Source organism: Podarcis pityusensis (genome assembly GCF_964106645.2).
Source record: "Podarcis pityusensis genome assembly, chromosome: 8".
Taxonomy (NCBI): Eukaryota; Metazoa; Chordata; class Lepidosauria; order Squamata; family Lacertidae; genus Podarcis; species Podarcis pityusensis.
The window spans coordinates 50,434,935-50,452,292 of NC_138033.1; the positions used below are offsets into that span (position 1 = coordinate 50,434,935).

General features: G+C 40.6%; 1 protein-coding gene across 3 annotated transcripts in view; it reads right to left on the reverse strand.

The window, feature by feature from the left end:
* Positions 1-17,358, reverse strand: part of ANKRD11 (ankyrin repeat domain containing 11) — a 199,015-nt gene that overhangs the window by 51,396 nt on the left and 130,261 nt on the right. For all 3 annotated transcript variants that reach the window (XM_081017738.1, XM_081017737.1, XM_081017736.1), the window contains exon 4: positions 6,988-7,126. In XM_081017738.1, coding sequence (XP_080873864.1) covers positions 6,988-7,126 — 139 coding nt within the window. The remainder of the gene's footprint in view (positions 1-6,987; positions 7,127-17,358) is intronic.

A 17,358-nucleotide genomic window follows, 5' to 3' on the forward strand; every position in this document is an offset into this window, starting at 1 on the left:
AACCACCCAAGCAGCTTAAAACACAGCAGCTTAATGACAGGGCAGAATCTGCAGCTGCTAGAATGACAGGCAAAAAGGCAGGTTAATGATCAATCTTCCACAGATGGATCTAAGGGCAGCAGTTTTCAGATTACCACACACTGGGTTTAAATTGCCTTCTGCCTTCTGAAGATTTCCCCACACCCCCAGCTTCAAATGAGCATTGGATTCTCCCTTCCTACAGTAACCAACAGTGAAATCTTGCACTGTGCTGGTAAACAACTGCTGCATTCCACTCCAAAGATAGCCAAGCTTGACTGACCCAAAGACTGCCCATAACATGCTGTTCGCTTGCATCTTAGGAGAGATGTTGGAATGATTTAATATTTGGAAGAGTTCCCTAAGATGTTTTGGTGACAGATAAAGGAAATGTAGAATCTTTTATTTATTTCTCTAGTATTGTGGATTTCTTTTACCCCATAAAAGTGTGGTAGGGAGAAGTGCCATTGAAGTTCATTTCCCCCTCAAAATAACATTACTAAATAGCAGCCAATGGCAGGAATGTTGAACTTGGACCTTAGTTTTAAACAACAGTTCAACCATGGAGCACCCTTGTAGCTAAGAAAAGTCATTTTACCTCTACAAAACAGAATGACAATTTTCACGGTATTGTTGCAAGGATTTAATTGTTAAATATTGCAACCCATTTTGCATTCTCAATACAAGACTAAACCCTAAAAGCCTAGATTCAGGTAGACAAACTTAGTTGATCTCTAAGGTGCTACCGGACAATTTTTTATTTTTATTTTTTTATTCTTAAAAGCCTAGACATCAGATCACAATAGCTTACCTTGGAGCAATCTGGAACTAAGAATTTGCAAAGGCTTGTTTCAGTATTTTTATTATGAGTGCTGCGAGCAGGATGCATAATATTTTAAAGTGCTGCTGTTTTTAGCTGTATCACTGGATTTTTGAAAAAAATAAACAATTCTTTATGTTTTAAAGGAAACTGCTTATTTTAAGAGTTTTATGTAAGCTACCTTAGGAGGGCTTGGTGGCATATCAATATTTGATATAAATATTTAATATAGAGAGAAATAAACAGTCTCCCATAATTACTTGACATTTGCCCACTACCACCATCTGGACCTCCATAAAGAGAAAAGGCTTTCCTCTCACAAAGTCTACCACTCACTTTCTCTCCTCCCTCTGTAACAGCAGCAGCCATATTATTCTCATTTGAAAGAGCAAAAAGGACTATGGTAGTCTGTGTGTGGCTTTGAGAAGCTGCTCTGTTCCTCAGTTTCAAAATGGCCAATTTCCTGAAGGCTTTAATATTAAACAGGCCTCTCTCTATGCCAGGGGTGAGTAACCTATGGACTGCCAAATGTTGCTGAACCACAACTCCTATCATCCCTTACCACTGGCCATGCTGGCTGAGGCTAATTTGAGTTGAGTCTGAAAACACCTAGAAGCCACTGGTTCTCCATCCATACTCTATGCCCTGCAACCCAGTCAAGTTTCAGAAAGCCATAGCTGCATCTTCCAACCACCAGAAACAGAAGACTCAAGGGAATTCAGAGCATACGTTAAAAGCATTCAGTGTGGCCTAACTGAAATAGCATGCCAACCACTAAATAGCATGTGTTGAAACTGTAGAAGCAAGCAGACTACATGACACAATACAGATATACAGAAAGGAAGAAGACATACAGCTCTAGGAGGGAGAGTTTGGCACCTTCAGTCAGATCCATGACTCAGCCAGCAGCTCACAAAAAATCAGGCAGGAGATTACAGCCAACAAGAGCAAAGACAGAATTTTTGGAAGCTTCCCCTGCTGACCAACTGCAGCAGCTTTACCATCACTCAGGTCATTTCAAAGCCCTTCTACTATGGCTCCTGCTGCTGAGACACCCCATCACCAGATTTAGTGATCTGAAGAGTGCCGAGCTTAGATTTGGAAGAGCTCCAAGCCCTTGTCTCAACACAGCACCAAAGAGCTGCCTGGGGCCGCATTAGTGAGAAAGGATTTCTAAAATATGTTCTTGGCCTCTGCTTTCTTGTTCCATTCTGTCTTGGCTGCATCATACATAATTATATACAGAATACAGTTGCCCAAAATGGGGAACGGCCAATGTTTCTAGCACACTTTGGAGGCTGCTGGGTGTGGCATGGGGGGGGGGGGAATGAGAGGAACAAAATGTGAGACCTATCAGAAGAGGGAAATATCAGGTAGACTATGGACTGTTTCCTCAAAACAGAGAGTGTTGTATCAGGTATCCCAAACAGATTACACTTTTTTATATAGAACAAGGCAGGAAACCATCTCAGGAATTCTGTGAACCAATAAAAATATGCCACCTCTACCATTCTGTATAATACTGGTCTGCCTTTTAAAACAAAAACATCACCAACATTTGTGCTTTGCTTGCAGCACAACGATCTGAAGCTTCAACTGACTTCAATTGTAGCAGACTCACCTTAGTTTAGAGATTTTTAAGCAGACATCAGGGATCCTGCAGTGTGCTTTTCCCACCAGCAGGGCTTCATGACCTGCAAGGTACCTTCCAACTCTATGATTCTATAAACCTGACTATTTGAATGGGTTCAAGAAGTATGATATTTGTCCTACAAGTAATAAAAAATGATAGTGTAACATGAGCTTGAACACTGTGTGCAGGCCATCTTCTACATGTCATACTAAGTGGGGGAAAAGCCTTTGTTTAGCATTCTGAGAATGTGCTTCTAAATCATCACACTGAGATGTAAATAACGCAGCTCAATAATAAAGCTGCTTATTTCTCCTCAACACATCAGCCTTCCTGTGTGTCCTACATGTTTTCAGCTCAAGCTGAGGAGTGGGAGTGACTTCAAAAAACATTTCCAGTGAACAGATGCCTACTAACTGCATCTTACCACTAGGAGTGGAGGAAAGAGCTCTGGAGGCTGCTGTAGTTTTCACGTGAGTGGACACGGGAGTAAGATAAACAAGAAAGAAGGAACCATGTGTAATCTGTCACATCAGGGAAACTATGGACAGAACACATAGACTACTTTTGGACCTTAAGTGCAACCATGCATTATTCATACACCAGAAGCAACAGCCATATAGAGTTGCTTCAAGAGCAATCTCCACCCAGAGTTCTTCTAATCCTTAAGTATTCCCTCCTTTTTCAAATGACATCAATGCCAATTCTCTCTTTGTAAACAAATCAAGTGCTGAATTCACTTTGGGTTTTTTATTAGTACAGTGGTACCTCGGGTTAAGAACTTAATTCATTCTAGAGGTCCGTTCCTAACCTGAAGCACTACTTTAGCTAATGGGGCCTCCCGCTGCAGCTGCGCGATTTCTGTTCTCATCCCGAAGCAAAGTTCTTAACTTGAGGTACTATTTCTGGGTTAGCGGAGTCTGTAACCTGAAGCGTCTGTAACACGAGGTACCACTGTATTTATTAAAGATTTTTTGTGTAACAATCAAATAATCATCATCAACAACAACAAGAAGGAGGAGGAGGAGGATTGTCATCCCAGGATTAGCAGCCATGGAGACAATGGCTTAATCAACTCAGATGGCAAACAAGCACTTCACTCTCATGTGTCCATTTATTTCACAAGTTTGATTTGTCATGATTTGTTCTTGAAATTATGGAATCTAAGGACTTGGGCTTTACTGACTTAGTATAAGTTGTGGGGCGGGGGTGAAGGAGAAGTTGTAGCATTCGTTCCCTTCTCTAATGTGCGTGGGGGCAATTTTTTTAAAAAAATGAGACCTAGTTTTGTCTGCATCCTTAAGGGGTCCACAAGTCTGCTTGCTGTATTGAGTGTTCCATCAGCCCCTGTTTGTGATCAAATACGGTAACTCCAGTCTTCCTGTCCAGCTTCAAAAGGTCTGAAATATTCCCTGCAGTTGCACTGTACAAAGAAGCACAGTGCAACAATGGGGGAAACCCAAGACCCCACTCCAGTTCTAAGTTGGAGAGGACAGCTCAGTATTTTGGGTGTCAACACTAAGAGGACCCTGGCAGCCAGGAACAAAAACTATCTCCTGCTCTCCCTCCCTCCCATAGTTCCACATTTGGAGCTAGAGCAGGGAACAGGGAGTAGTGAACATTGCAGCAGTTACATTGGGCTGTAGAAGCCTGATGCAACTGCAGGTATGATCGCTATCCCCCTTCTCAGGTCCAGACATGAAGCTAGGTGTTGTCTCTGACCTCATAAGGTCAGAGACCAGAGGAGGGGCACAGTGTCCTGGCAAGCATAATTTTTGGCTTGGCTACCTAGACATGGCATAAATTGTGGATCACTGCTCACTTGCCTTAACACACACAACCCTGCAAGCTTACACAGCAAAAATCTCATAAAAATGAGGGGGCCCACAAGCAGTTTAACACAATATTGGCATAAGGCCCCTACACTGCACTGATAGGAAAAGCAGGATGGGGTTGGTGCTCTTCCTCCTACTAACCATGACATTTGGGAAACTTGTCACCCTGAAGTTGGCAACCTTACATTCTGAGGACTGACATGCCCAACATAGTGGCTTACAGCTAAAGGCACCTCTAATTCCCAGTATACCTGCTGCTATACTAAGGGCTCCACCAATTTCTACTGTGATTTTTAGGGACAGAGAAAATCTAGCATCAAGTGAGACTTCCTAATTCCCACTTTATATATATTTAGAAGCAAATTTTACACTTGGGGGAAAAAGAAGTCCTTGGAGACATTGAATCACAGAGGCAGCATTTTCACAAACAAGGATGCACTATGGTAGCTTTCACCAAGCTGGTACACTCCAAATGTTTTGGACTACAACTCCCACCCATCCAAACCTTCCAGAAGGCACCAGCTTGGGGAAGGCTGCATCATAGGAATGATTAGTCATCTGTGAGACACATCTAGCCATGTTGATAACTGCACTCAGCATAATGGGGCCAACTGTGGCTTCTTAGTGCAGGCAACAGTAAAAATACATTTGAAAACAGCCTTCCTGTGTTGCCCACTATTTATGCAGCACACTCATCATAAGAAGCAAAAGGAGACCGATGTACTTTACTGCTGCACTGTTTTGGTAACACAACACAAATTCATTGAGATGGGAGATGCGGGAGAAGATAGAGAAGTGCAACTTAATTCCTCCCCCCCCCCAAAAAAAAAAAAAAATCCCTGAAAGTTATAAATTGGCAGCTATCAGAAATATTGCTTTGCCCCAATACCAGAAACCAAGCAAAAAGCAGAAGAAAATGGACATTAACATGGTATTAAGTTGGGGGGGGGTTGCTGGAACTCTATTTGAACCAATATGTTTGGACTGACCAGCAAATGCAGCTCTTCCTCATTCTTTTGGCAGGGGTATTGAATGCCAACCTCATTGCCCTAAGCTCAGCCTAGAGGAAGACTGCAGAACATGCACTCAAATTATTGTGCAAGAAGATGGAAGATCTTAGCATTATTTTCCACAATATTACAATGTGACTGGCATGAGTTACTCTGGAGGATGTTGGGTACATAAAACTGAAGGTGGCTTCCCAGATCCAGTTGCCAGATACGTCCATGGGTCAAGAAAGTGAATGTGTGCAGCTAAGGGGGTGAAGGATTATGCGAGCTGTAGTCCAAAACATCTGGAGGATAGCAGACTGGAGAAAGCTAGCATAGACCAAAACAAGAAGAAAGCACTGTAAATTGCCCCATTCCTCTGGCAAGAACAAGCACACCTTAGTGTATTTCAACAATGCCAGAAGCAAAGACGTTCAAGTGTATGATAACTACAAATGTATCAAAACACATAGTACTGGCACCACTCCCTCCTCCTGTAAACTGCCAGCCACTGCCTACAAAACAAACAATCACCACCTTTTCAATTGTATCCAATGTTCAATTACCACCATATTGATATCCCTGGCACAGAGTAGGTACTTGCATATGGTGTGCAAATGTTAAGCAAATGGCTTCTTCTTAGTAGTGGGAGTCCATTGGTAAACTATAAATTTAGGTTCCTCTTTCCAACAAGACCCTCCTTACAATTTATACCAACATAACTTTAAACTTTAAACAGTAAGACATGGCACAGAGAGAAGAAAGTGTAAACTGATGTTGTGAATTCAGAATTTTGCATAGCAAAGGCTCAAAAGTGTAGTAAATCCAACTACTATGAAACATTAAACTTCCTAAAGCATACTATTTAGGACAGTCGGTGTGTCTGTCCAGGCCACAAACAATGTAAGTTGAACAGAGTGAACAGAGATGCAGCTTGTTGAGGAGAAAGAAAGACGCCTTATGCAGTATGTCAAAAGCACATGCTAGCATGTCATTCAGAACAGCTTTCTTAATAAGTTACCGTAATTAAAAAAGTAATTGGAACCCTTGAAGTCAAAAGCTTCTATCTATCCAGTGAGGCTGACATTATTTTCTTCGTAAAATTTATATGCTGTCCTTCAATTTAATCTCAGGATAACTCATACAATAAAAACTACATAACTGAATTTTAAAAATCAATAAGCACAGAACATCAGATAAAAACTAAGCAACAAAATAAACACATTTTAACAGTTAAAGTCTGGGAAACTAAGGAAATAGTTGCCTAGCGCCAAAAGAAAGCAAAATAGGAGCCAAACAAGCCACTTGCAGCAATAATTCCAGAAATAGGGTGTCACCACCAAGAAGCTCCTCTCCCCAGTTGGCCCCACCTCAGTCACAATGGAGGCACCCAGAAGACTGACATTCCTTCAGAGCGGCATTCTCCAACCTAATGCCTCCCAGATATTTGGACTAGAGTTCCCATCAGCCCCAGCTAGCATGAATATCCTGGCAGGAGGTTATGACAGTTGTAGGTGAAAACATCTGGAGGACACAAGATTGAGGAAGGCTGCTTAAGACATTCCTCCTGCACCATTCCACACAGGAGGCCACATTTTGCAAATACGAAGTTATTTCAAGTGCTTATACCCTGCTCATTAGCCTAAGAGGCTCTCAGAAAGGCTTATAAAAATCAGCTGTAAAACAGTCCCTTACCTGTATCCGAATCTTTTTGATCTCCATTTGTTCCAACAGTGAAAGGCAGCTTCCGTTTTGTAGCTCTCTCTTTCACCTCCTTGCCGCCATCACTCCGGTCCAATTTTGGAGTCTTGGTTAGAGAAACTTTATCTTTATCCTAGAAGGGAAAATAAGAGATCTTCATAAGAATCTAATATTTGCAATCAGCAAGGCTGTTTTTGCTAAGCAAATTTATAGTGCCAGAGGATATTCAACAGACCTTACCAAACCTGTTTGTCCATAGAGAAACACACATTTGCACATTCCCAGAAGCCAAAATGGCAGCTGCAGGACTTTCCACCACCAATGGATTGACCAGACTATTGATTTAAAGGGTACCCCTGCAACATTTTAGCCTTGTAGAATGGTCCTGAAATACCTGATTAGGTAGCAAGTGTGCTACATCCAATATACATGTAATGGATGGGGAGTGGGAATCAGCTTGGCTGTACTCATCCTGGCAGCAATAGGAATCACTGTGATTCTGAACATGAGTGGTGCAGGCACCACTGAATATTGTCTGTGCCATTGCCTACAGTGGGCAACACTATTTACATCCTCTCCATTGCTTAGGGTTGTTGTTTTAATAAAATAAAAATATTTACTGGCTCTTTTCTTCTCCTGAAAACTTATTTGGTGTTTATAGGGAGGAAATACATCCTATGATTTAAAAAGTGAAATTCCTTCTTCCAAAATGGCAGAGATTTTCCCTGTGGCACATAACATTGTGAGCTCAAACTATTAGAATATTCTGGCAGCTGACCAGCCTGCTGCAAAGCTTCCCAGCCATTTATAGGATCACCCTTCCTACCAGAAAAAAATGTACTTAAAGCATATGTTCTGTCTACATCAGCTTGTAATCTTGTCCCCACTGTGTGCAGGAAGGGATGGGGGAAGAAGGAGGGGGGAGAAGGATGGTCAGTTCTCCCACCAGAAGGAAAAGATGGCAACAATCTCCTATGAACATCCCACTTCAGTGAGTGTTTCACTCTTCACTGTCACTGTGGAATCCCATTAAACAACAATGGCAACTCTCAAACCTGTTTCTGGTTTTACATCTGGGTGGGGAGGCAGCTTTTTAAAAATCCCCATAAAGGGAGTATACATTTTCTAAATCCAAATCTGTTAGAAGCATCTACTATAATCTTAAGCAGCTAGATGACTGAGGCTTGAAGCCTTTTATGGAAAACCTCTCACACATACACACATATTCTTCCTCTGAGACTTCAGAAGCTCTTGGTACCACAGATCCCTCTCCCTCAGAATGAAATGCTTCAAAATAACCTGCTAAATGACCTACTGCACCATGTACCATTGCATGTCTTATAAACTCAGAAGTTTTAAGGATGGCACGAACAAGAGGTTACAGACCAATGATTCAAATAGCTATCAAGGACCTACCAAGGCCTTATATCTGTTTATTTAAAATGAGTCTTTTGTCAAAGTTGCATTCCATATGATGGCTACCCTCATTTCTGATGCATATGCAAACACAATTTGATGGGCCAGAGCACTTGTAAGAAACCTACATATAAAAGTGGTTAGATCTCCAAAAGAAGACTTTGCCAGGAACTTCACATTCACATCAACCCAGCTCAGTTATTGTTCTTGAATTTGCATTTGGAAGCTTAAAATATAAATTATTTTATTAAGCTTGGCGTGTGCTTGAGTACTTTCGCTTTTTAAATCAGTGAGAGTTCTCTGCAATGCTGCTCTTGTAGCAGTCACACTAGAACTGAGTAGGAAGTCACTTGTTCTAGGCAAAATGTCTATCATTCAGGAGAGGAGATATGAGTGCCAGCACCAAAGCTTCAACTCTAGGATGTTTCTGGGATGTGTTTTGCACAGGCCATGGGCCCATTTGTTTACCTGCACAAACATCACCAAAAACTTGTGTATATGTGTCTGGGACTCTGTTTTACTTCAAGAATGTACCAGACCAAAGGGAATGCACTTTAATTTTGCTTTTAAGTAAACATGGGTAATGGTATCAACAATTTATTCAATCTGCTGGGATTGGGGGGAGAGACACAACACAACAATGCTGACTGCATCACTCATAAGATTGTGGCAGGTGACTCGAAGTCATAAGACTAATGAATACACATTACTCCTTCCTCTTTCTTGGTTATTCTCTGGCATGGGCCCTGGATGGGGATTTTAAAAAATATGTTTTCCTCCACTGGTCTGTTCTATTTACTCCCCACTTGCTCAGAGTCACCAGCAACAAAAAGTACATTTCAGTCAAAGTATTTGCCAAATGGGTTCCAAACTAATAAATCAGGAATCCTATGCATTATGATCAGCTTCAGTTTCATACAAGAATTCTTAAACTACTTTCATGTAACAAGAGTCTAACTCTGCTTTTGTGGGCAGTCAAGAATTAAGCGACATTCAGAAAGGGGGACATGCTATTAATATTTGTAAGTAAAAAAGAGAAGTGCCCTTATTAAAATAAATTCTCTCATTGTTGAAATTTTAGGGTGTCAGAACAAATTTGCAAGAGCCAAAATAAAAACTATGATTTCTGTTTATGAACATTCTTTTTAAAAAGCATTCTCTAGCCTGTGAACCATTCGTAGGAGAGATGGAAGATACTATCTTCAAGGTTCTGACTGGAGTAGTGATGTACATCAGTGTACTGCACATATTTTCATATTTGTAGTTTATTCTGCCTCTAAGTTTTTAATTCATTTAGGGCAGAAAGGAACAAGATTGGTTGCAAACTGTGGAATTGACTAGCCAAGGAAAAAGGGTACTGAACTATGTAGGGCACTGAAGCCCTGCCTAATCCATGTACACAGTTCTCAGCTCCTACCCACCTTTCTAATCTCTCAGCAACAAATGGGCCAGAAACTTGACTGGCAAACTCCACAGTGAGACTCCAGTCTTAACAAACAAACACACACACACACACACACACACACACAAAATTTGCCTTTTTCTGATCAAGAAAAGCCTTAGGATGTTAATATGGGCAACTTCTTTCTTCAGTCCTGCTGAAAAATAGTGTGGTAACAATACAGTTAATCTTTCCCACTACCAAACTCATGGGTGTTTTTGTCTCCCCGGCCCATCCTGACACTGGAAACTAACAACGCTGTAAAAGTATTTTCCCACAGTGCAGGTTCTTGAAGAACAACCTTGAGTTAATTGAATCAATCACCTTTCCCCCCAAAATGTACCAGTACCTCTTCAAATACACTCAGAAATCCCATTTCAATCACAGGGAATAATAATATCAGCTTCATAGTACATGTAGTCCTGGGAACGTAAGTTGCTACAACTCTTACTTCTAGAACATGGAGAATGCAGAGCGCTTACTGAAGTACATAAGCATGTGTGCGCATTCCGTGATGAAAGGCAGAGTCCCAGTTAAACCCTTAAAACTGGGATTTCTTAAACAATAAACACTTATGTAGAAAGCTTGATGCAGAGAATCTCAGAACAGCAGTAACAAGGGGTCAATTGTGCTTGTGTATACATGCCAAAAATTATAATTCCAGCATTGTTTGCTATTTAAGAATAAATTTCAGTGGGTGAAAATTCCTGGTGCTCTCTGTCTCTCATGAAGAGAACCCTAGAAGATCCCTTCTGAAATCAAAATTGGATTTGTTATCCTGCTTTCCATTTTTTGCTCATAGTTTTAAGAAACAGTTATAAACTTGCCAAAGCAACTTTAATAATGCTTACTTCAAAAAGATGCCATGGCAAGTACCATATTTTTCCATGTATGAGACTAGGTTTTTTTTACCAAATTTTTTTTTTTAAATTGGGGCTCGTCTTAAACACGGGTAGTGCTAAGAGGTGTTTTCTTAATTTGGAGTCCCCCAAAATAGGGGAGTGTCTTATACATTGGGGCGTCTTATACATGGAAAAATACAGTAAATCCATATGCTAGGAAACTTAAGATTCATTGCATGTGACCTTATGTCTGCCCCCTTCATATATTTTATTGAAACTTTTCATCATGCAATACAATAAAACAAACTAATGTGACAGGTAAAAGAAAGTCACTGATACCACATGGGCATTCAAGAGTAGCGCTAGGTCAAGAAGCACCCCAAGCTGTGAACCTGCATCTTCAAGGAGGGAGTATGATTTCATTCAAGGCTGGTTGTACACCTATCCATAGACCTACTGTTCCCCCAGATATTAGTCCTGTCTTGCACAGAGTACATTTGTTCACTTCTATCCAGTACTTTATTGTCCCCAGACATTAGTTTCCTTCTATATGCTTTGAGCCATATCAGATATCCTACTCCATATCTGACCCACTAGTGAGCAGCTACACAAGTCACAGCACTTTCACTTAGAAATGCCCTCACCCCCATGCCACCCAAAAGGCACACCTGGCCTCATACACTGTCATTACTGTGTTGCCAGGTGAAAAACGGCCTTTGATGATGGTGGCACCTGCTGACTGAGTTTTGTTATTTGTGTTGTTGCTAATGCAGAAATTTTGCTGGCTGCTGCTACTGCAATACCATGTTTTTGTTACCGTCCTATTTATATTTCAAACATAATGTTCACCACTTTGAGGGGGTTTTGCAAAAGAAAGGTAGGGTGCACATTTTCAAAATAAAATAGAAGGGTGCTTGTACTTAATCATGAAGTGTAAAACACAGGCTGCAAGAGGCAAATTGTGTAGACAAGGGTGAGTGAGGAACTACTTGCCTAAGTCTCAACCAACAAGACAAACTAGTTTACATGATTACTGAACAAGATAGACTAAGGGCAACCAATATGGTGTTCATGGAAAACAACTCCCACCATTTCTGACCACAGGCCATGCAGGCTGGAATGATGGAAGCTGAAGCCCAACAACATCTGGAGAGCATTATGTTGGCTATCCCTGGGATAGAATTCTACAGTGATTGGCCCCAAGTCCCCTTACATACCCTGCAAGCCACTCAAAAGAAGATTCCTGTGCAACTCCCCACAAACAATGAACAACATATGGAATTTTGCTATTACAAGAAGTGATGGTAGCTGAAGGTTCAAAAGGCTATAAAAGCGGATTAAACAGATTCAAGGAGGACAGGTATATTAAGCAGTTATTGGTCATGGTGGCTATATGGCAACTCTATGTTCAGACAAGGATGCTACTGTAAACCAGTGGCTAGAGAGCAAATATGAGAAAATGCTATTGCCTCCATGTCCTACTTGTTGCTTCCTGGGGGCATCTGGTTGGCCACTGTGGGAAGCAGGATGATGGACGAGATAGAATATAAAGTGTACCAGACTAAGAATCTAACAGAAAAGTCTATACCTAAGAATGAAGTGCATGTATTATGAATTCCATAATGCTGAGCATTGGGAAAGACTGGTGACTTCATACCCTGTTTGTGTACTTTCCAGGAAAAGTACCATGTTTGTGTACTTTCCAGAGCCAGTGTGGTACAGTGGTTAGAATGGCAGATGAAGACCAGGGAGACCTGAATTCAAATCCCCACTCAGCCATGAAACTCTCTGGGTGACCTTGGGACAATGACAACCTCATAGGGTTGTTTTTATAACAGGAATCAAGTAAACTAATTTGTGTTCCTTGAAATTATTATTATTCAGACAGAGGGCCTTCTCAGTAGTGGCGCCCGCCCTGTGGAATGCCCTCCCATCAGATGTTAAGGAAATAAGCAGCTATCCTATTTTTAAAAGACATCTGAAGGCAGCTCTGTTTAGGGAAGCTTTTAATATTTAATGCTGTATTGTTTTCAACACTCGATTGGGAGCCGCCCAGAGCGGCTGGGGAAACTCAGCCAGATGGGCGGGGTATAAATATTTATTATTATTATTATTATTATTATTATTATTATTGGCAAGGCAGGGTAAAAATGGATTGGAACCAATTCATTTGGTTGGCTACTATGGGAAAGAGGATGAAGGACTAGATCGATCTTTGGTCTAATCCAGCTGGTCAAGACAGCGGCATCACAAGTTTTATCCTAAAAGTTGAATTACTATTACATGCATGCTTGTGGGCAACACAATTCTGATTCTCTTTGCACTTCATCCAGGATGCTAGTTTCACTTTGAAGCTTAAAAACCAATGAACTTTCCAGTATGTTTTGAAAGCTTTGCATAACAGGCTGATGGAAATCCCCAATCCCAGCTGTGTTGCAACAAGGCAAGTTCCACAGTAACATTTTGGACTATAACTACTCAGAGAAATAAAAAAAATCCTTCCAGTAGCACCTTTAAGACCAACTAAGTTAGTTCTTGGTATGAGCTTTCGTGTGCAAGCACACTTCTTCAGATACACTGAAACAGAAGTTGCCAGATCTACCTGGGAGAAGAGAGGATTGAGGAGGACTGGAAGAAATTTAAGAACTATTTACAAAAGTATTGTAATTTGAGTGAATGCTAAATAAGATGCTAGATCAAAATAACTGAGCACCACTAAATTTAGAAGTTTTTAAGAAAATAAGTAAGACTGTGAAATTTAGCTCCTTCTGAGAATTATAAGATTATGAAATATAGAAGGGATATAAGAATTTAAATAAGATGATAAATTGCTGACCAAATGTTACAACGATGAAAGTGGGAGCGGGAGATGTGAGGAAGTCCAAAGAAAATGTGAAAATATGTTAAGATCAATGTTATATTGCTTATTATGTTTATTTTTATTGTAAAACCTAATAAATTGCTTTAAAAAAAAAAAATGAAACAGAAGTTGCCAGATCCTTCTAGGAATTTCAGAAATAGACTGGAAAGAGAAGCTGCTGAATTGCAACTCATTACCAAACTTAAAACCATGGAGAAACCTGGTTTGAACAAAGACATTGGATTCTTATCCCATTATACATGACTAAGCCATTTCTCACCTTCTCACCCCTTGCCTTTTCCTGTAAGACCCATTACAGTCGTTAAGAGTCGTCAGCAGGCTCATCCCAGCTATCTGCCTATCTCCCATTCCCACCACCCTTCTGAGTAATACCCCTCCCCACCTTCTCACTATATAGAAGGATCTGGCAACTTCTGTTTCAGTGTATCTGAAGAAGTGTGCTTGCACACGAAAGCTCATACCAAGAACTAACTTACTTGGTCTTAAAGGTGTTACTGGAAGGATTTTTTTTATTTTGACTATGGCAGACCAACACGGCTACCTATCTGTACTCAGAGAAATGTACAGCAAAGCTAAAAAGGTAATGCATTGTACCCCACCTCTCCTGAAGACAAAATTGTAAGCCAAAACAATTCCCAGCAGCATTTGCACCTCCTTTTTAACAACACTCTGAAGTGGAAACATCCTTTAGAATGTAATGTTTCTTCTGTGGCTGGAATAAGTACATCAGATTATAGGCTCATGACGATGGTTAACACATGCTCTACAGATGTGTATTCATCAGCTTCACTGTGCTGAGTGTGTGTAGGGAATAGCTCTCACATGCAGCCCCAAACTCTAAAGGCTGATTCATATATCCTTGCAACACTGTGGTTGGGACTACATGAGACTGTAAATATATGAGTTGAGCTTCCATACAGGATAGCCAGATTATGTCAACATTTATATTCTGCAAATTCTTGGTGCCCAAAGATTGCATAGCAACCATACAATCAAGCTGTCCTACCTGAGAAGCAAGAATAGCTCGAAGACCCCCACTACCTGTGCCTTTGCCATGCTCCTCATCCATGGCATCTTCCTCTCTAATGAACCTTACAACTACAAACTCCTCAGCAAACTGACCTTTTCAACGACACTCTATAAAGTGTCATGTACATTAAAGTTGCAATTCGCACAATTAAATGAAAATAATAATGATATTTAAGTCAGCTTTTCCCCAAACCAACACTGCATTGCAGCAATGAAGTTCTCAGATGCCTTCAATAATAGAGCAGGAAACTACTGTTTAAGGTTGGAACCCTCTTCCCTGCCCTTTGACTCAATAAAACTAAGAAAATGTCAGGGTCTGAGATAATTTGCCTAACTGAGGCAAAGTGGAAAAGTAACAGTAGAATGAAGAGAAACTGAGAAGGAAAAAACCAGTCACTCCATTGACTCAACTTGGTTGCATGTAACCATTAAGCCAAATTCTGTGAAATTGCAATGAGGTCTCACATAATGCCAGCACTATTTTGCTGCAAAGGCTGACGTTTCCAATTGGACAGATATGTGTGTGATTACTGCAGAATGTCATAAGAACAACTGAATTTAGGAGGAACCTAGAATGGTACTTCAGTCATGAATAAATGTGATCTGAACTTCTTAATCCATTTCTATCAGAGCTGGTATCCCACAATGCAGCTAGGTTCCAAAAATTCTTCACTCTGCAAGGACAACACACGCACTTTTACTTCCAACACCACAGCCCCTATCACTGCTTTCAGGCCCTTTGGCTCCACAAACGCAGTCTTGGAATAGTATTCACAGCAGTGAATCTGAGACAGCTGAAGTCATGCAAGCAGAGAGGCCTTTAGGAAGTGTTGACAAACACAAGATAAATTAAAAGCTATGCTCCCACACAGCAATCCCTGGAAGCAAAGGTCTAATGGCCAACTCCCTTTCCCCTTAGTCATTGTTTCAGCTCAGAGCGCTAAAGTTAAATAGAAAGCAATGATATGTTGGTGCAGTCTCCTTCAGCCAATTAACTAAGCTCTAAAGCTCAGTCCCTTTGGAACCCTAGACTGAACACTTTACAGGTTGAGAAGTTCAGGGATAGGAATGCAGGGACACTCTATTCTATTATTCTTGCTAAACCTTGTCAAATCTGCACTGTTGTATATGGTGGGAAAGTCATTTTAATCACATCCAGGTTATTTTATTACAAAACTGGTTATTGTTCCCAGTGCTCCTGAGCCTGAAAAGTCGCAAGTCAGGACGGCTTCATATGACACATTTTAGCTACACTGGTAAAGTGGAGCATCTTCAAATATTAATGTGTGCATACTGGCCCCTTCACAAACCCCAAATTCACGTAGGTAGGAAAATATGTCATGTATAATGTACCCTCACAGCTAATGGAATGCCTTTTGATTCATACTATCATATATAAACACCAGCTTCTCAGCTATGAGTAGGAGCAACAAAACCCAGCCTGAAGTTAGAACAGGTTTTTCTTCTCAGCTTTTATTAATTTTAAATTTTGACATGTAGCTTTATCTTTTGAAAAAGACACAATAACTGAAATAGGGCAAAAAACCAAAGCAGAACAGAAACAAATCAAGTGTGCAGCATACTTTCTTAATGCAAAAGCCTTACACCACACGAAACTGGTATTTCCCTTTGCAACTTCCTGCACTCATAATTCCTGGGTTTCAGCTTTATTTTGCACAAAATGATCTAGGCCACACTGGCACTTTCTCCTTATGCCAATCAGTTAACACTAGGCAGCTATGCCTCAACATTCAGGTCTCCTTTTGCTACCTTTCACAACCATCTTGACAGATTCTAAGCTCTACTCTAACTCTAAAAGACAGGGTGGATATTCATTTACTGAACACCATCTCAGACCAATGCAGTGATGAATTCACTACCAAACAAACAAATCAACAGACGCAAACAGTAGGTGAGGCCTAAAGACACAAAGCTTCTACCCAACTAAAACAATAGTTCACAGCTAGGAGTAGGATGAAGGTGAAAGTATCACAGAGTACCTTTTCTAGCTTAATTCTTGTTGCTTTCTCATTCTCAGCTATGCTATGGACCATGACAGAAGCTAATTGTGGGGGAAGTTATCAACTTAATGTAGCATCACCTAGATCAGTGGGTCTCAAGCTTTTCCCCTCACACACCACTTGAAAATTGCTGAGGGTCTTGGTGGATCACTTAATCATTTGTCTGCCTGTTGAAGCAAATGTAATTCCATAGAATTCAAACTGTAATGCAATAAAATAAAAGATTTTTTTGTTTTTTTTATTTCTATACAGCTTTATATTTTTAATAAAAATCTCAAAGCGGTTTACAGCATATTAAATCAACAAAACAATAGCCAGGCGATGTTCCTCCAGCCTCATGAGGAGCCTCTTTTGTAGGGCTGGGTGAGTCTGGGCTCTGCCCCCTAGGCCAGGTGGAAATGGCCTTGCAGGAAGCGGCCTTCACGCCTCACAGCCTTATTTAATAAAATAAGCAATTAAAATGTCATTAAAAATTAGCACAAATATTTAATAATATGGATATACTCATTGCTGTCTTCAACTACAAATCCATAGGCATGCCAGAGACTACTTAAACAAAGCTGATGGACCACTCATGGCCCATGGACTACTATTTTTTTTGGGGGGGGGGACAGACAAATGGGACATAATCTAAAATAAATTAAGGAAAGGTATTCTGTTTGGTAGTTCACAGGAGGTAATCAGTACAGCATACACAGAAGTTTGAGAACACAGGCCTGTTGTGCTACCATCTCA